Source organism: Peromyscus maniculatus, chromosome 11, assembly GCF_049852395.1.
Source record: "Peromyscus maniculatus bairdii isolate BWxNUB_F1_BW_parent chromosome 11, HU_Pman_BW_mat_3.1, whole genome shotgun sequence".
NCBI lineage: Eukaryota > Metazoa > Chordata > Mammalia > Rodentia > Cricetidae > Peromyscus > Peromyscus maniculatus.
Window position 1 is genome coordinate 21,182,608 of NC_134862.1, and position 26,206 is coordinate 21,208,813.

At 46.7% G+C, this 26,206-nt stretch overlaps 1 protein-coding gene across 1 annotated transcript in view; it reads left to right on the top strand.

Annotated features, from left to right (window-relative positions):
* The window catches only part of Phlpp1 (PH domain and leucine rich repeat protein phosphatase 1), a 207,023-nt gene extending 193,121 nt beyond the window's left edge, over positions 1-13,902 (top strand). The window contains exons 15-17 of the mRNA XM_006995013.4: positions 6,502-6,696; positions 9,100-9,328; positions 11,799-13,902. Of these exons, the coding sequence (XP_006995075.2) occupies positions 6,502-6,696; positions 9,100-9,328; positions 11,799-12,983 (1,609 nt within the window). The 3' untranslated portion in view covers positions 12,984-13,902. The remainder of the gene's footprint in view (positions 1-6,501; positions 6,697-9,099; positions 9,329-11,798) is intronic.
* Positions 13,903-26,206: the final 12,304 nt, after the last annotated feature.

Sequence of the window (26,206 nt, forward strand, 5' to 3'; positions counted from 1 at the left end):
CCCTGCATCCTTCCCAACATGAGCTGTCATTTGTCTTACTGATGTTGATCATTCTGACTGGTATGAGATGAATCTCAAAGTAGTTTTAATTTGCATGACTAAGGATGTTGAATATTTCTTTGTTTCTCAGTCATTTGTGTTTCCTCTTTTGAGAACTCTCTGCTTAGCTCTGTACCCCATTTTTTTATTGTTTTTGTTTTCTTGATATCCAATTCTTTTAGTTCTTTATATATTTAAATTTTCTCTTTTGTGAGATCGTGTTTGGTAATTGTTCTTGCAGCCTGTGAGATCAGGGCTCTGTTCAAGAAGTCTTTTCCTCTGCCAATGAGTTCAAGACTATTCTCCACTTTCTCTTCTACCAGATTCAGGGGATCTAGCATTATGTTGAGGTCCTTTATCCATTTGGAGTTGAATTTTGTGTAGGGTGATAAATATGGATCTATTTTCATTCTTCTACATGCAGCCATCCAGTTTGACCAACACCATTGTTGAAGATGCTGTCTATTCTCTAGTGTGTATTTTTGGCTTGTTAAACAAAACCTCTGGTATCCACAGGTTCATGAACTTTTGTCTGGGTCCTCAGTTAATTCTGTTGATCAATGTGTCTGTTTTTATGCTAATATCTTGCAGGTTTGTTCCTGTAGTTGTGTAGTCAGCCTGAAATCTGGGGCAGTGGTAATCCCAGTGGTTCCTTTATTATTCAAGATTGTTTTAGCTGTCCTAGGATTTTTGTGTTTCGATATGTAGCTGAAAATTATTTGTTTGTTTAATTTCTGGGAAGAACGGCCATTTTCAAAATATTAATCTTACCCATCCATGAGCATAGGAAAATTTTCTATCTCCTGAGTTCTTCTTCAGATTCTTTCTTCAAGGTCTTAAAGTTTGTATTATACAAGTCTTTCTCTTGCTTGTTTAGAATTGTATACACACACACACACACACACACACACACACACACACACACACACACGCACGTACGCACGCACGCACGCACATTGAGGCCACTGTGAAAGGTATTGTTCCCCTGATTTCTTTCTCATTTTGTTTGTCATTTGTGTATAGAAAGGCTGATTTCTGTGTGTTAATTTTGTATCCTGCTGCTACATTTTTGAATATGTTTCTCACCTGTAGACATTTCCTGGTGGATTTTAAGCATCTTTTATATATAAAACTCTATCATCTGCAAATAAAAATGATTTGACTTCTTTCTCTAAATTTTTCATTTCCGGTTTTATTTCAGGTTGGTTTTCTTTAGTGAGTCTATTTCTATTTTCATGTCTTGAAATGTTTTCCTTATTTCATGCCACTGTGTATTTTCACTGTCTTCATTGGACGGTTTATTCACATCCTCTTTAGGGTACTTGGACACATTCATAATAGCTGTGGTAGTCTTTTTCGTACACTTCATTTCCCAGGACCTGCTGTTCTGTAGTAGGCTGCTGGGCTCTGGTGGAAGCCTGTCTTGCATCTTCCTGTGTTTTGCACTGCTGTCCCAACATCTGGAGTTGGGATGATTGTCTCCGTTCCTTGGCTTCTGCTGCTGTCTCTGGATCTTAGCAAAGTGTTGTGGCTGTGGGTTCTCTGCAGAGAGTGCTGCTTCAGGCCCTGGGTGAAGAGAGGAGTCGAAAGGAGTACAAGACACGGTTGAGAACAGCCGTGGGAAAGAGATGGGGGACCCTATCCACACCAAGAGCCAGGCTCCCCAGGGAGTGGACAGGCTCCCCAGGGAGTGGACAGGCTCCCCAGGGAGTGGAGGTGTGTGTGTGGGCTCCTGCAGGTAGGACAGAGCAAGTGTCTGGAGGGGCAGGTGCGGCAGGGCAGGGTGGAAGCGAGGGTCCTTGCAAGCAGGCCGCTGCAGGGCTGTGGTGGGTGAGACTAATGAAGGAAAAGCTGCCTACTGAGTCCCTTGTGCCTGTGGCCTGTGGTGCAAGTGTTTCTCGGTATCAGTGGCTAGAAGGTGATATGCTGCTGTTTCTCGTTTTGCTTTTAACCTGTTTGCCTCTTTGTAAATTTAAAATGTTCTTTTTTATGGGTAGCATATAGTCACATCTTGCTTTTTTTATCCGGTTTGATTTTTCTGTTTTTGGTGGGTAGTTTTTAGGCCTTATATTTCTATCTAATGAGATTAGGTTAAGTTTAAATTTCAACTTTTCATTTTTTGTTTTCTTTTTTAAAAAAGTCAGTTTTTCTTTCCCTTAATTCTTGGGTTAAAATTTCCATGTTACCTTCCTTGTTTTATTTGTTGTGTACATGCATGCATGCATAAATGTATGTGTGTTGCTTAGGCTTTATGGTATAATCTTTTATTTATTGCAGCTTACCTCCAATTTTATAGCCCTTCACAGGGAGCCTTAGGAACATCTTGACTTTTGCCTCTACCTTTGCACTATTGTTGCCTTGTGTTTTCCTTCCCATTTGTTATAAAATTCCAAAATAAACTGTTAGTATTTTCTAAAGTAGTATTTCTCAGCATCAGTACTCTGGACGTTTTGAATGAACCAGATGGAAGGTGGTGGGGGAGGAGACCGTTATCATAGTTATTGTGGCTGTGAACAGCGTGTCTTGCCTTCATGTAGTAGGTGCCACACTCCCCTTGTGGCAGTAAAACATGTCTTTCTCACTTGTTATTTGTGGTATACTTCATTGTTCTGTAGAGATCAGGTCTGTGTATTTCTTACAGTGAAGTCTTCAGGTGAGTAGTCTTTTTGCTGTGCATCTGAAATGTTTGCATCAACCTTAACGTTTCTAAGCTGCTTTTTGTAGGTAGATTTTTCTGTTCCACCAGCCAGCTCCCAAATCATGACATAGAGATTTTCATTAATTACGAAAGCTCAGCTGATCCTTTAGACTTTTCCCACTAGCTCTTATAACTTAAATTAACCCATCTATTCATCTACATGCTGCCGTGTGACTCATGGCATTTACCTGTTGTCCTACATGTCTTATTCCTCTGTGTCTAGCTGTCCCACCTGTACCTCCTGCCTAGCGAATGGGCATTTAGCTTTTTATTAAACCAATAAGAAGGTGCTTTGGCACAGACACATCTTCACAGTGTACAAGATTATCCCACAACATTTCCCCCCTTTTGTCTGAATAAAAAGGCAAGGTTTTAACTCTAACACAATAAAACTACATATAATAAGAACAATTATCAGGTAAGAATTACATTCATAATGTCCAGACCATTTTTATTTTATAATTTTGGGGGAAAAATACTCTATTATTTATCCTATCTTGGTGAGTCCAAAATTCTGTACCTAATTTACCTTTTATCATAACTAAGGAAAACTATAAGTACCTAGTTTTCAACCCCATCAAAGACCCCAGAAGGATATAATGTTATCTGAGAAAACAGGAAGTGCAGAGCAAGCCACTTCTAAAATGACAGAGATGTCTGGCTGCCTAGTCACCCACCCAAAGTTTCTCTGCAATGATAGGGTGACCATCTTCGACCTACAGGCCTATAACATCTGACAGACTTTTGTGTGAAGCAGAATTTTTTTTGAAGGACTTTCCTACCCTGTCGTGGCTAAGGTTGGCAGTCGCTTTTCTTTGTGTCTTCCTGGTCCAGTTTGGACAGCAAGCTGTCAACAGTGGAGGCAGGGGCAGTTCCTTGCCCACATGGCTAGCTTTTGCCATAAGAAAGTAAACTCCATACGGAGGTTCTTCAATGCCCATCATCCTTTTTTGAAGTAAATTGGTGCTGCCAGGAGCAGATGTGTCTCACGGTCATGAAAAGCCTTATATTATTAAAACATCTTAAATTGAATATTCTGTAGGTCTTTGAAGTGTTTGAAGATCACCTATCTATCTAAAATATATCTGTTTGACCTTAAAAACATACCTAACATGACTATAAGTTTGATTGTTATAGATTACTAACTATTAACCTGTATTTCTTTATTTCACTAATTAACTTTTAAGGACAAAAACTTCATATTGCATTTTAAAATGAGCTGTATAGGTACAATACCTTAACAAGAATGGGAACATATATACAGTATAACAAAAATAACTTTAAATTTGTATCAGTATATCAAAATCCATGCCATTGTAAAATATTTGAGACTAGTGGTTGTTCAAAACTAGACTCAACAATCCACCCTTTTATCCCATCATTTTTATACTACATCCCCCTTTTTTCCTTCAGAAAGAGATCCTTGAATTGAACTTCTTGTTTAGCTTTTTTCCTGACCATGACCAATAACAATTTGTAACCAGCTCCCCTAAATGATGACAAACATCCATAACCCATTGAATGACCAAAAATCACCCACCCCACTTCTTGGGAACGTGAGTGTTGTGTTCTCTAGACTGTTTCCTGTTGTCTGGGTATGCTGGCATCTTCAGGAGACCCTGAGGTAATTGAAATAATGTCCAAGACCTGAGAGAGTTAGTTTGTTATTTGTTGTCCAGTCTCTGTGCAATGGGAAAGTAGAAGGCTTATCTGCAGTCCTGATTGGAGTAGTCTGTGAGGCTGGCCCATCTCAAACAGCAGCCTTGAAGTTGTTCTGGATGCAGAACTCTGAGCAAACTGCAACAGAGGCATCTGAGAGGCTGGATCACCTGGGCCACCCCTTTTCATTGGTGTCTGGTCCCCTTGTTCTGAAAACACATAAACTTTCAAAGGTAATATACAAGTGTGAAATGTGCAGTGTACACAGGTCAGTTAAAGTTTTTTTTTTTGTTTTATGTCTGAGCAGGTAAAAGACATCTGTCAACTTTATAAGTCCATTTGGACTATGTAATTAAACTGTAATATAAATCTCTATCCATGCCATATGTAATAATGTAATAATGTCATGAGGGCTCTGTAGCCAACAAGATTTACCATGTCTCATCTCATCTCAGAGCTGTTCCCATGTCAAGGGATCAGCTTACATGTCACCTGTCTGTAGTCTTTTTTTTTTTTTTTTTTTTTTTTTGCTTCTTCCCACATGTCTGTAGCCAAGATACTCAGGAGGTCTCCCTGGTCAAATCTGATCTTTATTAACTTGAATGCACAGCCTTTTGTTCAACTTCTCCAATGCAACACATTGTCCAACTTCCATTTTGAAGTTAAGACATTTTTTAAATATATAGGTTGGTTTAATTTAGCAGTGTCCATAATCCAGTGTCTCTCAGCAGCTATTATTTTTTGTTCATTTGCATTTAAAAAATTCAAAGTTAACAAAGACACCATATAAGATCCAGACTCCCTGTGTTTTTCCCATCCTTGTGTGGCTTATTTTTTTTATGACTTTATTTTCTTTAAAAACTATTTTTTTCTATGACTATCTATACCCATTTTTTTTTCTTAAGCCTACACATTGTTAAGCCCACTGTTAACCTGCTTAGAGGTTTTTTTCCCTCTGAATCTGCTTTACTGAGTATCTGTAACCTTTTCTGTCCACATGAGCAAAACCTTAACCCTGCCATGCAGTGTAATTGGCGGCACACTGGCAGCTCAAGCACACTGGCCCTGCCAGGAGACTTGTCTCTGTACCGCAGCTGCCATGAGAGATGTGAGACTAGGAAGCCGTGTGTGGCTCCCTTCTTGTATATTTAGAACCTTTTTTAAAGCTTTCTCAGTTATTATGTGGATATACATGGCCAGACGCTGGGCATCATATGTAGGTGGATTTTTCTGTCCTTTCTGCCAGCTCCCAAATCACAACACGGAGACTTCTTATTAATTATAAAAGCTCAGCCATAGCTTAGGCTCATTACTAACTAGCTCTTACAACTTAAATTAACCCATATCTTTTAATCTATGTTCTTTTATGTGGCTCAGTTACCTTCGCTCTGTGCTCCCCTGATGGCTGGAGAGATGGTTCAGCAATTAAGAGCGCATAAATTTCTCTTGCAGATGATTCAGGATCAGTTCCCACTCAGACTTCCAGCACCATGTCAGCACACTCCGGATGCCTGCAACTGCAGTGTGTGTGTGTGTGTGTGTGTGTGTGTGTGTGTGTGTGTGTGTGTGTGTGTGTGTGTCAGGGGAGGGGGGTTGATGCCTCTAGCTTTGCAGCCATCTGCACTCGTGTGCACACATACTCCTACCCCCCCACACACACAATTCAAAGAGAATCCTTTAAAAAATTAATCAATAGGGTCTGGAGAGTTGATTCCACAGTTAAGAGCACATGCTGTTGTTGCCGAGGACCTAGGTTCAATTCTAGCACGTACATGACAGTTCACATCTCCTGTAATTCCAGTTTAATTGCCCTCCTGGACTCCACAGGTAACAGACACACATATTCATATACATACATGCAGGCAAAACATTCACATCTGTAAAATTAAAAAATAAATGATTTTAAAAATACTAAAATAAAGAAGAAGGATGAAAGAAGGCAAGCAGAAATTAGTTGATACAAACCAACTGGGATCTGTTAACCCAAATCTTTCTGGAGGCAAGAAGAGAAACCAGAGCACTCCTTTTAAAAAAAAAAAAAAATGAGTTGGGCCTAAGGAAGAAAAGATGAATGGGCTCATCACCAAAGTGCTCTTACTCCACAGGCTCTGTGTCGCGGCGCTGTCTGTGAATAACTTCCGGGACAACCGGGAGGCCCTCTACGGTGTGTTTGATGGAGACCGGAATGTGGAGGTGCCCTATCTTCTCCAGTGCACCATGAGTGACATTTTGGCTGAAGAGCTTCAGAAAACGAAAAATGAAGACGAATACATGGTCAATACGTTCATAGTCATGCAAAGGTAAAGAATTTCTTCTAGTTCTTTTTACTTTACTATGTGTTCATTCTGAGACATAGTCTCACCACGTGGCCAGGCTGGCCATGCACTTCAGGTGCTCCTCCTCAGCGTCTTGAGCACTGAGGTTCTAGTTGGTGTTGAGGGCTCTGCTCTCTTGGTCTTGTTAGAAAAGTTTGCTCAGTGGTCTTGGTGTCCTTTTAGCTGACTGCTGTAGCTGCATTCAGGCAAGGAATTGACTATCGTTCAGTTTGAAATGCATGGATACTCATTCTTAAGTCACTGGTGCTCAGAGAACTGGGCCTTACTGGTCTCTTTTGATTCCATATTTTCATCATTTGTAACACCCAGCCTCCCCCAAACCACAGGCTCCTCAGACCTCCTTGTATGGTGTGTGGACTGTTCTCAGGAATGGACTGTTTCTATCCCAGTTTGTTGACCAATAGGAAATGCTTTCGCTGGTTTGAAACTGAGCAGGTCAAGTTTAAGGCTCGTTTTAGAACATACCCTCGTCTCCCTTATTCAGTGGGGAAGGAGATGTTACAGACTCAGAGGCTGCTGCCTGTCCCAGCTGCACCAGAGCGTTGACACTGTGAGAACTCAAGCATACCCTGAACTCTTCGGGATACGTGTTGTAAGGGCTCCTTCAGTCAGAGAATCTTTTCTTTGTCGCCTTGAGGGCGTTATAGATTGTCAGGAAATTGCCTCACTGTGAACAGGGTCCTGCAGACCCCTGCTCTTACAGGATCTGTGGTGACAAATATTTTAGTGCTTCGAGGTTATAGAAGCATTGATGACCTCTCTTCCTCTGCTTCCTCTTCCCATGGATAATATGACAGAGGTCATGGTTTTGTAGCCAAGGTGGGTAGTGTCTGCTTTGGAATGACGCCCCTGGCGGCCCTCTCAGTTGAGTCTGCCTCACAGAGAGCTGTAGCAGGCAGGTTTCTTGCTGTTGCTTCCAATGCACTCCCTGCCTGCCAGATTCCTAGTGGGTGCAGACGGCAGTTGAGCACAATGGTAGAAGTTAACAAATAGTCAGTGTTCTACTTACCTCACATGCCCTGCACTTTTCCCGGTGGGATGTGCATTGCTACTCTTCATATCTTGCTTATAAAACCAAGGTTCGTAGAGATGAAGCAAGGTGCCCTAAAGCCTGATAGGCTGTGCAGGAAGGATCCTGGCCCTCCACCCTCCAGCCCGGAGGCCCAGTGGACACTCCAGCCACCAGACACAGCAACTTTTCAGCCACACCGTCTCAGAAGACAGGGAACATGTCATACACAGGCATACACACTTGCACCATGTACGCACGTGTGTGTATACACACACACACACACACACACACACACACACACACACACACCCTACACATACCCCTCTAGCAGACTCTGGTTACAGAAGCCCCTTCTTAGGAGTCTTTGTGTATTTTAAAGTAATGCACCAGTCAGATCTGGCCGTGGACATCTAGAAGCCGGCATTTAGGAATCTGTATACAAGGCCCACAGGCAGGGTCTTCTTTGTGACTTTTGACTATTGGGTAACAGGGTGTAGGACCAAGAGCACTTTTGTCTTTAGAGTATCTGCCTGTTCTTTGTTCCTAGTTGTCAAGTGTGTATGGCTAGGCTGTTCCTGGGTATTTAACTTAGTGCTCCAGGGTCTTTTCTGACTGCATTAGGTAAGAGAGGCAGCTTTTTGTTTGGTTTGGTTTTTTATAACTGTCAAGGCTCATTCAGAGTTCTTTGCTCTTAATGGTCAGTATTTGTAGGTGCTTCAAATATTCAATAATGCATGGGTTAATGGACAAATGGAAGGATAAAGCAAAAACACTTGGTAGTTGATACCAGAATGCTATCCCTGTACATTTTATAGAATAAATGATGCTGATTGGGCTGGAGGGATAGCTCAGCCGTTAAAGGCTAGGCTCACAACCAAAAATATAAAGGATGCTGATCAAGAAAGTCTTGGCCACACAGGGCAAGAGCTGAGCAGTGAGCATCCTCCAGAAGGGAGGTGGTTAGGGTCAGCCTGCAGTGCCTGCGTGGACATCCTGTGTTTGTTCCTGGTTTGTGGAGGACAGGGAGGATGTGGAGACGTGGAGATGTGGTTGTGGAGAGAAGCGGCACTTTGGTGATGTTTGGGAATGTACTGCTGGTAGGGCAGCCTCGGACACAGCGGGCCAGGACTAGCAGGGGAGCCTTTAACAAAGGTGCCATCCCCCACGTGAGCAGATACGTCTCCATGTGAGTGTGTGCTGTCAGATCCCAGGGACCTCTGTCCTCTGTCTGAGAAGCCTTTGAGTGGCGTTGGTGGAGGACGGAGTCCTGGCTGGTCCTGTGCAGTCGTGCCGTCTGTTTTTAGTGAACAGAATGTGCTGAGGCGTTTGAATGTTCACCTTCTCTTTGGGTCCAGGAAACTGGGAACTGCTGGGCAGAAACTTGGTGGTGCTGCCGTCCTGTGCCACATCAAGCATGACCCTGTGGACCTTGGAGGATCCTTTACCTTGACCTCTGCTAATGTCGGCAAGTGCCAAACGGTTCTCTGCCGAAACGGGAAGCCGCTGCCTCTGTCCAGATCGTACGTCATGAGCTGTGAAGAAGAGCTGAAGAGAATTAAGCAGCACAAGGCCATCATCACTGAGGTGAGAAGGTTTTCCTCAGACAGCAGGGAGAGCAGCGCCCCCTGGTGGAGACGCCTCAGGAAACATCTGTCTTCAGAGGAAGCTTTTGATTCTAAAATAGAATTCCAAATCCAGAGTATTACAAAGTAAATCCTTGGTGCTGTCTGTAGATTGTTGTAGTTTACTGTCTGTAGTTATAGGATAGCAAGGCATCGTCAGTTGCCATGGGAGCAGGAGTGCTTCCGGAGTGCTGTCCCAGCGGCCCTCCAAAGGCACTCTCTGGTTGGGTGGCCGAGAGCCGGACTCCTGCAGTCACACTGCTGGTTTTGTACCTCAGCCTGACCACTTGCAGGCTGTGACCTTTCAACCCTCCAGGGTGTGACCTTTGAACCCTCGTAAGTCTTGGTTTTCTCTGGGTAAAGTGGGAATCCTGCCTTACTTGACGTAACCTGCAGTGTCGGCACAGCTGTTTCTCTTCTGCCAGTTGAGGAATTCCGTTCTCGTGGGCAGGAGGCAAAGTGCAAGGCCTAGAGATGACTTTGATCATCAGAAGGTGGGTGCTATTGCCACACAGAGAGTAGAAGCTAGGTATGTGGCCAAACAGCTTCCGGTGTGGACACAGTCCCACAGCACACACTTACCTGGTCCCAAATGACAACAGTACTGCTGATGAAAAGCCCTAGAATAACAGTGTGTCATGATTCATTGTCAGTGAAACTTCCAAAGTAGCTTCTGTAGTTCTTTATTTACAAATTCACCAGCATTTTGGTCACCTACCATTAGCCCGGAAATACCCATAGATACACATCTGCACACAAGAACTTAACCTTTTCTTAGCAATCCCTCCTAGAACAATGCACATTTTGGGGTTGAGGGGTGAAGGCTAGTGTCCAGAAGAGAAAAAGAGGCTGTGTTGGGCACCCAAGAAAGACATCAGTATCCTATGAGACTGGGAGTGAGTCCATGTATAAACTTAGTTCCTGTCTGTTCCACATGCTGAGCATTAACATGGATATGAACACAAGTTAGAGAACAGACAGTCTGATGTGCAGAATATAGTGACTCAGTGGCCAGTGCCACATGCAGACACAGAAGAGTAAGCTGCCTGCTGCATGAGTCACAGTTTGCAGGTCAGCCATTCTCTCCCCTTTTCTGATCTGCTTCTCTTCTTCACTTTTGCCTTCTTCACACTGCTCTGCTGAGTCTTCAACAGTGAGGAGTTTTCTCTTTGTTGCTTCTGTACCTTGAAGATGCTCTCAAAGCACTCGCCGATGAGAAACCTGCAGGGTGGCTAGGACAGCAAGGGTGTTCTTGCCAGATCCCACACCAGGCAGATCAGCTTTTATTACTAGAGTCAAGGGAGTTGAAAACTGCTTGCAGCCTGTTTGACTCGTCTTAGTACCTTCTTTTTAGCATGCTGGTGAGGTCATGTTCATGGGGAAAGGCACCCAGGAACAAGCAAACACTTGCAAAGCTCAGGTGGAGGCAGATGGTGGGGCTAAAGAACAGGAGCATTCCCTGACAGAAGCTTGCTCATCCCGAGACTACAGAAGTTGCATTTGTCATTGTGGAACTCTCTGTGGGAAGAAGTGTTGAAACTAGGAACATGGGGTGGACGTGGTTATAAGCCTAAGACCCTCCAGCCTGCAAAGTAGAGAACCCAGCTGCTGCATGTAGCTAGGATTTAAAAGTACTCATCTTTCACCTAGGCTAATGGCCTGGATTTGGCTGCTGGTCTAAACAGAATGATCTGTCTGAACCCAGAGAGGGCTCTCTGATTTCTACATTTGTCCTTGGAAGTTGGGTTCAAGGAAATCATAAGAATGGATTCTTCTGCCAGGTGGTGGTGGAGTATGCCTTTAATCCCAGCACTTGGAAGGCAGAGAGGCAGGCAGATCTCTGAGCTGGAGGTCAGCCTGGTCTACAGAGAGAGTTCCGGGACAGCCAGGGTTACACGGAGCAACCTTGTCTTGAAACAAATCAAAACAAAACAGAAAGAATGGGTGCTTCTGTTAGCATCATCTTTCTAAACATAGGAGATTTGTGACCCAGGTGCAAACGTCTGGGGGCCACACAAGACTCCCTCGCCTTTCCACATGCTGGTTGTGCCAGTAGACAGAGGCATGAGGTTGAACCATCCCTTCCCAGGTGTTTCTCTGGATGGCTTACATCTTTACAAGCTAGCATCCTGAGCATGCATGTTATATAAGGCTGGACATCAACTTGTCATAAAGAGATAGGTCTTGCCACCTAGTATAAATGTCCCTGTTAAAGGGATTGCTGGAATACTTCCTTTCGCCTTGCTGCTCCTTACAAGCCCAGATCTGCACTTTTCACCACTCAGCACAGGGCCTCTTCCCTGGGATGGCCAACACTTCCCTGCACCAGTTCCCTATAATAGCTCCTTGTGGTCCAGTCAGTGACCCCAGAAGGAGGCTGCTCAGTAGCCGCACATGCTCTGTGCTCACTGTCTCTTTGGAAATTCTTTTAGGATGGCAAGGTGAATGGAGTGACAGAGTCCACACGCATCCTGGGCTACACCTTCCTCCATCCCAGCGTGGTGCCTCGCCCCCATGTGCAGTCAGTGCTTCTAACTCCACAGGATGAGTTCTTCATTCTGGGCAGTAAGGGGCTGTGGGACAGCCTGTCCATTGAGGAGGCGGTGGAGGCTGTGCGAAATGTGCCAGATGCTCTGGCTGCCGCCAAGAAGCTATGTACACTGGCCCAGAGCTACGGCTGCCATGACAGCATCAGCGCTGTGGTAGTGCAGCTCAGTGTCACCGAAGACAGCTTCTGCTGCTGTGAGCTCAGTGCTGCAGGAAGCATGCCACCACCTAGTCCAGGCATCTTCCCACCCTCCGTCAACATGGTGATAAAGGACCGGCCCTCGGATGGACTGGGCGTGCCATCCTCCAGCAGTGGCATGGCGTCGGAGATCAGCAGTGAGCTGTCCACCTCTGAGATGAGCAGTGAGGTGGGCTCCACGGCCTCTGATGAGCCCCCCTCCGGAGTCCTGAGCGAGAGCAGCCCCGCCTACCCCAACGAGCAGCGCTGCATGCTGCACCCCGTCTGCCTGTCCAACTCCTTCCAGCGTCAGCTGTCCAGCGCCACTTTCTCCAGCGCCTTCTCCGACAATGGCCTCGACAGTGACGATGAAGAACCCATTGAGGGTGTCTTCAGCAACGGCAGCCGGGTAGAGGTAGAAGTGGACATCCATTGCAGCCGGGCCAAGGAGAAGGAGAGACAACACCTGCTTCAGGTGCCAGCTGAGGCCAGTGATGAGGGCATTGTCATCAGTGCCAATGAGGAGGAGTCAGGCTTGTCCAAGAAGGCAGACTTTTCTGCTGTGGGGACCATTGGGCGGCGCAGGGCTAATGGCTCTGTAGCACCCCAGGAAAGGAGCCACAACATGATAGAGGTTGCTGCAGATGCACCTCTCCGAAAGCCAGGAGGCTATTTTGCAGCCCCAGCTCAGCCAGATCCAGATGATCAGTTTATCATACCCCCGGAGCTGGAAGAGGAAGTCAAAGAAATCATGAAACATCACCAGGAGCAGCAGCAGCAGCAGCAGCAGCAGCCGCAGCCGCCGCAGCCGCAGCCACCACCCCAACCAGCACAGCCACAGCGGCAGTTCCAGGTGGACCACCTGCCAGACTGTTACGATACACCACTATGACCCAGTCTGAGTACTGTTTTAAACAATAAACTAACCGGAAAGACTGAGTCTCCCAGGTTCACATTAAACCAGGGGTGTTCCTCCGTGCCCTTCTCCCAGACACTGCCCCCCTGTCTGCAGCTCATCTGTAGGTTCTCTTTGTATTGGTTACTTTTAATAATTACCACTTTTCTTCTAGTGACACTTTACCAATATGATTTAAATTTGTTAACTTTTTTCCCTAACATATCAAATGTGTAAAGACAAAGAACAAAAGGTTTAATATATTACAGAGAAAGCAGTTAATGATAATGTAATTTTTAAAAATTGCTTTTTGTTGTTTTGTTTATTTGGAAGGCAGGGCAAGTTGCCATTGCTAAATGACTTAATAATATTGTAATTGTGTATTTTTTTGTGGGGAAAGGCTTTTTTTTGTCTTGAAAATGATAGACATTTGTAGAATATGGAGACTAACTCCTAGGAGTTGCTTTACTCTGTCAGGTGACTTAAGTCACTGGGACTCACTAATTTTCTCTGAGAGAACAGTTGATTGAGAAATTTCTATTGTAAATAGCTGAGTGTTGCATAGTGATACTTAAAGTGTTTGTAGCCTTGGCGTAAGGACACAGCCTAAATAACTACTCCTGCCCCTCTGCGGAGCCTTCCCTGCCCCAGCCCCACCCTGCTCTTCTTCGGTGTGGGCCACTTGGTCAGTGTGCTTCTGTGTAGGTGATGTGATTCTGAGGTCACTGGACAGGAGCCTGCTCTGGGAACCTAGAACCTTTGCAGACACTTTGTCACTGTGTCCCTTACTGCTGCCACAGTCAGTATGACTGTACAGAGTCCCTAGACCATCTACACATCCAGAGTTATATTGAAGCAGAATGCACAAATGGACATGTCATCATTTTTGTTATAATAAATATGAAATTTACAAGCACTGGATCCATTTGCATTTGTCTCAGCACCCAGGTGTGTCTTACAGACAGTCATACCAGCTTTCGATTGGAAAGGCTGGATTGAGATTAACCAACATTATGGATTGTGGTGTATGTGTTTCCTTAATACTCAACAAGTTCGTTGCAAAGAATGAATTAACCTTCTGGGCAGCTATATACACAGTAGGTGTTATTCTTTTCCTTTTATTATTGTGCAGTGGACACACTAACAGGGACTAGATGGAGGTTGCTTAGGGGAGAGGCCCGGGAAGGTCTCCTCCACAGAACCAAGTTGGCTCTCGGTTCTTCCAGGAGATCGTGTGAGCAGGTAATGTACCTTGTATTGAAACTGTGCAAATTGAGAGCTGTATGTAGAAGACAGGTGGCTTCCATTTCCATCTGTCTCCCTTTAGGTCTGCCCTGAGTACTATTGGACTAGCCCAGACCACTAACCTGGGGCCACAGGAGAAGGGTTAGCTCACTCCAGCACAGGGCTGGGCCCAGTACTGAAGGAACCAGTTTTCCAAAGTATGGCAGAGACCATCTGCCTTGGACTGGAAGTGGAGTCATCTCAAGGGCCCTGATCCTTCCCTTACTCTGCATCACGCCACGTGAGTCGTGGATCAGAAAAGCCACACAAGTGTCTAGTTTTCCCCAGTGACTTATTTCCTGTCAAGCTGGCCTAGCTTTCCAGTTCATCCATGCTTGGATCCCCATTTCCAGCAGGTTCACTTGTCACCTTTGTGGAAGAGGCCTTGAGTGCAGTATGGCTCTTACAGAGGGGTCAGAGCCTATGGAGGGGGGTCAACAGAGTCAGTGAGTCCTTGTGGATTCCTCGACGGCACCAGAGGCAGCCATCCACCAGGACCAGCAAAAGATGTGGGGGAAGCAGCAAACAGAGACGGTGGGTTTGTGTCCCCAGGTCCTCCGGTGCTGGCGTCTCTGTGGTCTCTGTTCGTTCTGTCGTGGAGACGCTGTACACACTGCGTATAAGGAACTCTGCAGACATAGTACATGGAGAGGGGAACATTTCTTCTCTTGCACCCATGTGAAGGACTTACCTACCTGTAATTATCCGTGCTCTGACCGTAGGAGCCTCCCCAGGTATTTCCTAAGAAGAATTGACTCACTTCTGTTCACTTGTAATAGTATATGTAAAGCTACTTATAAAACTGAGGTGGGCTTTGAGCATTAAAGTACTTGATAATACCTGAAGACCCCTGAAGCAGCCATGGCATCTGCACAGTGAGTATTATGGAGTATTATGGGTTTCCCTGAGGGGTGTATTCTCTGCTTCCTGAGAGGAAACTCAGACCACTGGGAAAAGGTGTGAAGGGAAAGAGGAAGTTCGAATGAGGCTGGTGACTTGCTGGGGCCTGGGCACTGGTACCTGGTGGCTCAGCCACATGCCGCCGCATACGGGATCTCCAGGCTTTCTGCCCTTGTCTGCTTAGCCTGGCTCTGGTGAGGGGCTTCAGGCCAGAATCTGGGGCCAGGGACCCAACCAGTGGCCTGGTTTCTTTTGTTGGCTTTTGTTATAGCACCATCTTCCGGTGGGCTTAGCTTTGGGGAGGACATGAGCTCCACTGTGCCAGAAGAAACTTGAACAGTTTTCTTTGACATGTAGTAGAACGTAATCCTCACCTCTAATTAAGTGTGGCAGAGATGCTGTATTAGATCCTAGTGTCTATTGTACCTCCTATCAGCTTCTGCTTTGTAAGGTGGAATTGTTGATGACCACCTGATTCCTGTAATGGGCAACTATCCCATGGGAAATTAAAATACAGAAATAACATGTAATCAGAATTATAATCCTGTCCAGCATTTGTCTAGCCCTGCATTCCCTAGGGTTAGGAAACAAAGCAAAACAGAAAGCTTCTGTGGTATGCTTGACATCTTACAGAGTAACATCTGCAATGTCACTACTGGCCCTAACCAAGGGCTGCTGGACTGTGTTGACTCTCCTTGGACACTCATCAAAGGGTCTTTTGAATTCATCCCTGATACAAAGCAGAAGTGTCTCCGTAAAGGTGGGGCTTGTATTGTCTGTAACTGCCTCCCCAGTGACCAGATCTGTAACTCAGTAGGGCCTTAATGTAAGAGTCCTCACTACTCCAACATAGAACTGGGCTGATGAGAAAATCGAGAGCACAGCACAAGTGCCTTCGTAAGTGACAAATGGAAGAAAAGACGACTGGTTAGGGAAAGGCTCCTCGTAGTTCTTGTCATTGAATGCTAATTTCTTCTTCCAGTTCATCTCTAGAATCCCCATGTTGTCCAATGACTTGAGGCAAACTGCTTTCATCGTCGTCATTGATCTGGCCTGTGCGGATGTTGATCGATATGGTCGATATGTGTTTATTTGTGATAGTTTGTGTTTTTCTTTTCTTAACCCTTACCCTACCTGCTACATCCAGTGGAACAAAGTTCACACTTAGCCTTGCTCAGTTTAGAGAAGGTGGCAGCGCTGCCAGGTCAGCCATGATGGAGGGGGCTCTCAAAGTCCCCCCATCTCATTCGCATGTTCACTCAGCCTTGATCAAGAACCCATGGCTGGCTCAAAACCAGCACGAGCCCTGAGGCATCTGGCTGAGGTGTGATGATAGCTGCCGGTCTTGAGAGGTCATGAGGGTCTAAGCCGGCACCAGGTTGACTCTAGCCCCACACAAACGTCAGAAACCAGAATGGTGGCCCCTTGCCCTTCCAGAAGGCATAGGACACATCAAGCTGCTCTCCCTGTTCTGGACTGTTGCATGCCCTGAATTTGCCTATAAATCAGGGCAGCATTTATTGGCCTTTGGTTCATTTTGTTCTAAGAATACAATGTTCTACCGTGTGTAAAGGGAGAAGCCATGGAATGAGTGAAGAATGCTCTCCCTGCTGCTCACAGCTGGAGTTACTCATCATTCTTATGTTCTAAGGTCAGGGAAGTGCTACTGGCTTCACACTGAAGTCTTTCACTTTCTGGTCTTCTGTCCAGTGAACTTAGACTTTCCTCTAATGGCTGGCTCTCTCTGTTGAAAGGACATTAAAATGACAATTGAGACTCTTTTTTCAATGTTGTATGTCCAGTCCTTGACCCTCCTTGAACTTCCCCATACCACTTCCAACTCTAAGAAAACTGCCTCCCAAAAATGCCTGGAAATGCCAAAACCAGCTCTGGATTAAGAGTTGCCTGTAAGCCAGGACGAAGCCAAGCAATGTCCTGTATTTGCCTCTTGATCTACCATACTTTAACGGCCACCTGTAGAGTGCCTTCGCAGGTTAAACGCATCTCATCTAAGGTGATTCGTGCCTTTTCCTATTATAATGTCACCCGCATATAATTTTCACCTTTGGCCCTCCAGTTAACAGTTGAAATCCTGCAGGACTCTGCGACCACCAGGGCCAGCAGAGTGTTGATCTGCTAGAGGCAAGAAGGAATTGTGACTCAGCATATTTAAGCATAGTATAATTTAGAAAAAAGTTTCCTGGTGTAGTACAATTGCCTGAGCACAAGGAGACATGATTACATTGAAACTCAAAGTTCGTGCCACTTTTTCCAAGAAATGGGTTCTAGAGATAGGGTACGTGTGTCAAGGACCTTCGGAAGGAGCTGGAGTGGTCTTGGTCATACAGATAGTGTAGAGGTCATTTTGGCTGTTGGTCACCTCCGGTCCTAGCTTAAGGGCCCCTCCTGGCTATATAGACAATGCAAAGATCTCCTAGACTATTAAATATCTCCAGTCCTGGTTGTAGGAGATTAGGGGAGCCCCTGGTCACATAGAGAGTGTAAAAGTTGCCTAGACTATTAACCACTTCTGGTCCTGCTTGTGGGGATAGGTATGGCCTGGCCTTCAGATAGTGCTGACCATCAGGCTATTGACCATTCACCTCCATTCTCAGCCTTCTGGGTGGAAAAACAGGTTAGACATTTTTTCTTGAAAAGATAGCCCTACGTGTTTAACATTCCTGGTTTCCTTAGAGTGATCTGTGAATGCAGGGACCTTTGTGCTCAAAATAAAACTACGTCTTCATATTCTTCAGATTAATGTGACGGGGTTTGTCATGTTCTTTTCAGCTTCCTTCCACATAATTGGAGACAAGGTGGAATGTTGGGAAAGGAAAGGAAGCAATGTAGGTGGCAATGTCACCTGCTAGTGTGGACCATAGAGCTGTCTGCCTTTCTAGTCTCTGCTTCCCAGGACACGTGTTAGGAGTTCACCTGCTTCCTGTCTGCAGGCAGAACCTAAGCTGTGTAGTCTGTATGGTGGTGGTGTTTAGTGAACACTTTCTTAGTTTCTGTAACCAAACCCGTACAGATAAGGCCTTACATATTTAATATGTGTTACCGCTTACATATGGGAAACAGTGAAGTTTGATGTTTCTAGACCGATATGCTGTTAATTTCTGTACAGTGCTAACTCAACACAGTTAACTCAGATACTTTTTCTTCCAAAACTGACAGTATAGCTAAAGTTTCAAATAATTTAAAGTGTGTGTGTGTGTGTGTGTTTCATTCTGCTGGGTTTGTGTGTGTCTTTGTCTCATACTGCTAGTGTGTGTCTGTGTAAATGTGTGTTTCATCCTGCTGGGGTGTGTGTGTGCTTTATCCTGCTGTGGATGTATGCGTATCCTTTTGCGTCATCCTGCTGGGGTATGTGTGTGCATGTGCTTTATCCTGCTGTGGATGTATGCGTATCCTTTTGCGTCATCCTGCTGGGGTATGGGGGAGGTCACTTTGTCCTGGCGGTCCTTACCCTCTTCATGCACTGAGTACCTCCCTAAGTCCATAGGACACCACTCTGTGAAAGTGGTGGGTAGATGGAGTGCCCGAGGTGGGACGCCAAGGACAAATACTAGAACATATTTAGTGATGGTAATCTGGAGAGACATGCATACCCAAAGGGCACTTGGAGTGAAAACACATGGACAGGGGAAGAACTTGGACTTGACCCAGACAGACTGCAAACTGCCCAAAGCTAAGCACACAGCAGGACCATTGAAAATGCCTCTCTGCTAATTGTGCCCTGGTGGCCACACTGTTCTGTCAGGGTAAGACTGACTCCTGCCTCTGGGGAGAAAAAGGGACTGATGTCCATCCTCTGCCGCCCAGGTGGCTTCCCTCATGCATGGAGAGCCCTTAACCACACTCGGTGCAGCTTCGGTTCTGCCAGCTGCCCCGAGAAGAAGAGCAGACGAGAACCCCTGTGCTCAGCTCACGTGGGAACACAGAAAGCACAGAAGGCAGGAAGCCAGTGCCGTTCTGCACACTAAACACCCGATGAGCATCTCAGCTGTCCCCAAATAAGTGGGTTCCGGTTCTGCCCACTTCTCCATGCCAGGTCCTTGGAGAAAGTGAATACAACAGTCTCCATTGCCACCCTCTAGCATGCCTGGCCCCTGCCCCTCTGCTGGCGTGACCTTGATACTCCCTGTTTGCCCAGAACGTCTCAGCCTCGATGTCCCTCATGTTGTACACTAAGGTAGGTCATGTGTTCCTGAGAAAACCCCTCAACACTCCAGCCCTGCAGGCCCCTTGGCCCCAGTGAAAGTGGCTGCTTTGATATTTTACCCATGGTCATATTAAATGCAGCCTCGAGGGCACACATACTGTGCACTCCAACTTCTGTGCCTCTGCTTGAGGTACCTGGTGCATAGACTTCAGCCATGGGCATCTGAGAGCTGCTTGGCCACCGTGATACACGGGTCTGGACACCTCTAGCCATCCTCACAGGTTCTAATCTAGGGGCCTCAGCCCTTTGCTCAGCCATCGTCAGGGCTTCTTGAAGGAAACAAAAGAGACACCTAAGTTGATCTCCCTCCTTCCTTTTTCTTCATGGACTTCCCCTGCCTCCTGCCTCAGCTGTCAGAATTCCTCTCCAGTGCAGACATAAAGAATCTACACGCCCAGAAGGTTCTAATGACAAACCAGGTATGTATAATTCTACCACAGTTCAGCCATGGAATCAGTGAGTTTACTGGGCTTGTCTGCAGGGCATGGGAGAGGGGTTGTGTACAGGAGTACGGACGACCCCAAGGGAGCTGCGCCACATCTTCACACGGCCTGTGGTGGCTTCTCCACAGCACATGGATGCAGCCCCTTTACTTAACTGCCCCTGTATGTTCTAGACCACATACAATTAGGGCAGAATTGCAAACGAAGGGCTGGGACAGATGGCTGGAATCTCAGGTAAATGTTCAACGACCCTTCTTATTCCCTTCTCGTAGGGACTGTGGTCAGTCCACGGCCCTGCTAGTTGGCACAGGTACAGCTGAGCTGGTGAAGTTGGTAGCTGTTTTGCGTGGAAGACTGAATTCTTCGACGTACCTGCAGCTCCCCAGCACCTTGGGACCTTGTGCTTCTGTTCTGCCTACTTCCTGTGCTTTCGTGTCATGTGTGAGTACAGGTCAGATCCCTCCCAGTTAGGCCAGGCTTGCTCTGGTCCTTCCTACATCCTGCTCCTCTCGGGCAGGTTCCATCCATGTCCTGGACTTCATGTACAGGTCCTCACTGGACTGTGGTCACCCGCCAGTCCCTAGCACTCTCAGCTGACTCGGCGAGGGCTCAGCAGTCGGTGGCTTGGTCGCTGTCACTCTTCTTTGTAGACGGTCTGGGTGCTCCCCTCCCACTCTCCTCTGATCTGGCTTCTGACTGAAGTCTCTGTTCATTGGCTTAGTCCCTGCTTTCCTTCTGAGGGACGGTAGCCACAGAGCCCTTCCCCTGGCCTCTGCTCTCCACTCTTCCTTGAAGCTCATGGTCCCTAGGTGTGGGGAGGCTTCAGTCAATCTCGTCCTGTCCTTCCCATCAACCTTTAGCATCACAAGCCCATCGGGTCCCCTTCCTCTCGCCAAATCTTGACCACTGGGGATCAGCTGACTCATCCTACCTCCTTTTCATCACCAAGTCTTGTCAAGTAAACGACTGAACGCCCTGTGCATCCCTACTGTGGGACTTGGTCCTCTGAGCCTAACATGGCCATTGGCAACTTAGAATCCGAGAGGCTATGACTGCCTACCAAAGACTCACAAGACTAAGGGGAGGGTATTAGTGTTCCTGAGTAGAAGGTGGGGTAACCAAACCCTCACCTGAGAATCTAGCCACTGCATCTCTCATGTCCCACCCGTCAGTGTAACCCTCCTAGAGCATAATGCAGCTGGACAGTTGCCTAGGGTTGAGGATTAGTCCTACAGCTTATGCTGTGGCCGTGGGTTTTCAGTGATGCAGCTGACCAAGAACTCCATAATCTTGGAGGTAATCCCAGAAACTTGGTTCACCAAGCTAGACTTGAGTGGCATTGTTTCTTTCAGCTGGGGTCAATAGGCCAGGAAAAGTTCCCATTTCCCCAGGAAAAGTAATAATATAGTCTGTTTTCCCATCACCCGCTTTGCTGCAGGTTTGATGCCGATGGTTTCACTCATTTTCACTCCATGTGTCTTCTTCATCCAGGTCCAGCCTATCTTCTCTCCCCCAACATGAAACATTTGAGCGCCCTCTCTCTCTGCCCCCCCTCTTTTCTCTGCCTTGAACATTAGCAAGTACTCTACCTCTGACGTACATCCTAAGCCCTTTTACTTTGTTTGCTTTCAGATTTTGAGCCAGGATCTCACCAAGTTACCTGTGTGGTCCTAGAACTTACGATTCTTCTACCTCACCCTCCCAAGCAGCTGGATTACTGGCCTGTGCCACAAGCCCTGAGCTTCTTTCCATGTGCAAGCTGAACTGCCCATCTTGTGCATTGCACAAAAGGCTGTTTCTTTGACTCTTGACTGCTTGCCTGTCAAGATCCTGGCAGTGTGCCAAAGACTTCTTCAAGCTTACCCCCCCACATTCCTACCCCGGGGTCCCCAGCTGGAGCACTGCTGCCAGGATCTCCATCTGGGGTTCTACAGAAGGGCCCTATGTAATAGCGACCCACTGATTTTCCACTAGACCCATCATTTTTAAATATAGAAGACCATGGCAGCTTCCAAGAAGTCTCCAAAGGCCAACCATCATTTTAGAACAGAAGCTAAACTCCTCCTTAGGGATCACCTGCCTGGTCCCATATGATCCACCAAACTCTGTTCAGGTAGGCTCTTCCACTCTCCCTCCCTGACACCCTCTGGTCCAGAGTTGACCCCAACACTACCTGCACGTTAGTCCATGTTACTATCCTAAGGGCAGCTGTCCTTTCACCCTGGTCAGCAGCCACCAGCCTGCTCTTAGTCTTCCTTCCTGTTGATCAAGCTGAGCCACTTTCCACCTGGGCCCTCTTGCTTGCATTCCCCTCGCTGGAAACCCCAGTGCAGCCTGTCTGTCTCCCTCTCAGTCTGGACTTTGATGCCTCCAAAGGATGCGCCATGAGTTCCCTCTCCACAGTGCCCCTCCCGCACCATCACCTGTGTGTGCCATTCCTCTTCAGTGTCTGCAGTGCCTCCGCCACCATCCTTTGTCTTGTCTAATGTGTCCACTGTCTCTCCCTTTAGGTTGTATGTGTTGTGTGGATCTTGGCCGTCTGAAGTATCCCCAAGACAAAGCACGGTGACAAAGAGCAAATGTCAAGGGATACATGCACCAGTAACCTCTGCTTGGGGATCAGATAACCCGTTAGTAAACTCCAGCACTAGGGAGATGGAGACTGGTGGATAAAATAAAGTAAGGTGAATGCCTCCCAAGGGATGACATCCGAGTTTGATCACTGGTCTCCATGTGAAGACATGCACATCCATGTACCTGCACACATCCATTCTCACACTGCATGCACATCCATACCTCCTGTGTGCACTTGTTCATATATCATGCACAAATACATGCATAAATACCTTCCTCTCCTTTGCCAAAAGTTTATGAAAGTCAGGTAGTGGGATACAGGAGTATCTCAAAGTACTCCAGATAAATTCAGGGCCAGACAGAGGCATTAGTACAGCATCCTGAGGTTTCTGTGATGCAGTGTTGTAAAACATGTCTCAATAAGACAATATGACCTAGTACCATTGCAGCCATCTTAATGTGTGTTAGTAAAATCCACAGTAGTCACCTGAGAATGTAAACACCTAAGGACATATTTCTCAGAGTGAAGCATGCCACTCCACTGTGTTTGAGAAAGTCCTGGGAGAATGGAGATGCTTGGCTTATTTTAGAAGACTCAGTGGCTTTGGGGTCCTGAACTAAATGCAATAGCTCCAGATGAGTGACCTCACAGGCCTGGTCGAGCAGATGCCACAGGCTAGGGCAGAGGGGGTTCTAAGCCCACCTGAAAGTGCAGTAAACCAAGAGTAAGTAATCTGGTTTTGGAGAGCTGATTGACTCAAGAGGGTGGGAATGTACCTATCCAATAACTATTACCTTCACATGTGTATCTATTTTATGAAGCACCCTGCAGAATAGGATACATCCAATGTCTTCATGCATAGGAGAATCTCTCATTTTTATGGCTCTGGTGAGCTAATGCTGAGTCACCAACTCTTCTACCTGGATACATCTTGAGGACAGTGCTGAGGAAATAAATTGGGAAAGTCACTGGAAAATTACTACTTAAAGTCAAGATTCCAGATATTTTACCAAAGGCTTATTAAATTATTTTCCTCCTTTCCTCCTTCCTTTCCTCCCTCCTTCCATCCCTCCCTCCCTTCCTCCTGCCTGGGTAAACCTCATCACTAAGAGCTGTGACATCTGCTAGATCTTAAAAACTGCTGGAATGGTGAGATGGCTCAGTGATGCTCTTGCCTTCCGAGCATGAGAAACTGACTTGATTGCTGGAACCCAGGTTCACTCTTTCAATGTCAGTACTAGGAAGACAGAGGCCAGTGGATGCATCTCTAGAGCTCTCAGCCAGGCCACTGGCCAGCAAGAGACCCTGTTTCCAAACAGGTAGATGGTGACTGAGGAAGAACAATGCCCAGACCGCATCCCCCCCCCCGCCCCCCCCACACACAACTTCTGGGAATCCTTGTGTCCTAAAACATGAAACCTTACATGCCCTTTTAGACAAAATCCACCACAAGAACATAAAGAGCTGTGCGCTGTAGGAAACCGTGGAACAAGCTGACTGCACACACAGATGAGACAGTGGCTTCTGTCTGATCCTCCATTTCTCTCCCTCCCTGGAAAGCACTACAAGCAATTTCACGTGTACAACTGATGTCCATGTACCTATCCAATAATTATTATCTGTATTTTATCAAGCACCCTGCAGTATAGGGTACACCTCATTTTGAGGCAGCCCATCAATAGGTTTGGCTGTACCTGGGGCATCTTCCCAGACTCTCTGGGGCAGGAAGCTGTGTCCCAAATATGACCTTCCAACATGGGAGTACCCTCATGGAGTTTTCATGGTAACAGAAAGAAGAGAGTTATGAATTGAAAGAGTCTTACAATTCACTGATAGGAGCATCAGAGGGGGTGGTTACCTCAACTACAGGCCTTAGATATTATCTGGTAGCATTCTTAGCCCTTCCATTGGTGGAGAATGGGGTTTTGTTATGTTAATTCTTCCAAAGGGCTTTATCTGATTATCTGGATGTTAGGCTTGGTGCTGAGGTGGCCAAGGAGCTGCTCTTTGTAGAGGTGAAGATAGCCCTTGGGGCCTTTGGGGAGCAGATCTTAACATCTCCGAGAGCAGGAACTGTAAAGGGAACCCATGGTTGAAAGGGGAGGAGACTGAGGTACACCATTAACCCACTCTACTCAGCGATAGAGTGAGGGCATGAGTGAGAGAAGAGGTGTGAACTCAAGGGGACCCATCACAGAGGGCGAGGGAAGAGACGTGAATGGACCTAGGGCAGCTTTGTGGAGACCCCTGTAGTGACTCATTGATGATTCTGTTAGTAAGCACAGGGCACAGGCCATGGCTAAGGTGTTACTGAGGCTGCCTGGAGCCAGGGGGACCACATCTGGGAGCATGAGGAAGTGGAAGTTACCAGAGTGGCCACTGGCTACCAGCGCATTTCTCCTCAACTGCCAGTCAGTTGATTGGTGACCAGCTGAGCCTCTAGGGAGCTCTGTGGCCACATTTCCCTCAGAGAGCTAGCCGGCTGGCAGCCGTAGATGCAGGCTGCTCCCCTTCCCGAAAGCTGTCTTGCAGCCTGGGTGGAAAATCATAGCTATTGAAGATCAAGGGGGAGAAAATGGCTATTTCTTTTTCCAACTCTTGTTGAGTAAAAAACTCAAGGACCCTACCGAACACTACATCAAAAGCCAGGGCACTAATTATCCACTCAGAATAGCATGTCCTGACAGAAGCACTAACTCAGGAGCTGGCGAACTGAGCTAGGTAGCAGCCACTGTGTGGCTGAGTGACACCAGAGCCTTGCTGGCTGGTGAGGCCTCGTCATAGACTATAATTGCGTCCCTCCCTCTCAGAATCGGTCTACAAATGAAGGAGGTGGCAGGGGCCACCACAGAGGAGAGCACTGTCAGAGGTCATCAATGATAGGAATTCCAACCACGCCCCCATGGTCACGCATGCCGGACAGGACATTTAGTCATTTCTGGGTCATATGTCCTACGTAAGCCATGCCCCATGGCTGTGTGGTCACGTGATCTATGTGCATGTGTGGAGTAGCCACATGGGCCTGTGTGTGCAGGTGCGAGCTCACCCTTAAAAAGGCAGGCCCCATGCTACCCCGCCCCCTTCTCACACATGTCCTTCCGCAGGCCTGATCACTTCTACTCCTTTCTCCTCGTCTTAATAAGATTCCTGTTAGTGGATTCTGTGAGTTTCATGACTTTTCCTTGCAGGGTAAGAGCGCTGCTAACAACAACAAGCTGTTGCCTCACGCGGAACCCAGAAGGTGCCTCCTCCGACAGGACAGAGATGGTTTTGGGGAGCGACCCCCAGGGGTAAATGTAGGATGAGGGCATGCCAGGGTGAGGTCCACAGGAAGAGCCCCTCCACCTAAACCCTATCCTGTTTGGAAATGGAAGCATTAGATGACCAGCCACATTATGTCTGAGGCCTGCCTCTTCTGCTAGAGAAAACTAATGAGCCTTCTAGCCTCAGCCATGAGAGGATGCCATGGTTCCCTCAGGCTTTCCAAAGGGTGGTGACTTCACATGCCAGTGCCTCTGGACACAGCAAGCACCCTCCTCAAGGGCACTCAGCCCTGCCAGCTCTTCCCAGCTTCTTCAGGTGTAGTTTTCCTAGTCACACAAATCGAATTCCACAGCAGCAGTGATTCCAAATGGCACAATTGGCTTGAAGTTAGAGCCTGCAAGTGGGGAAGCACCAGAGGTCTTATCCACCAAGTCTAAAACTAAAGGTGTCCAACACAGAGGGGCCAGTTATAGGGCAAAGTTTACAGATCGCATGCCTGTGTGTTATCTCAGCAAACTGTTAGATTCTG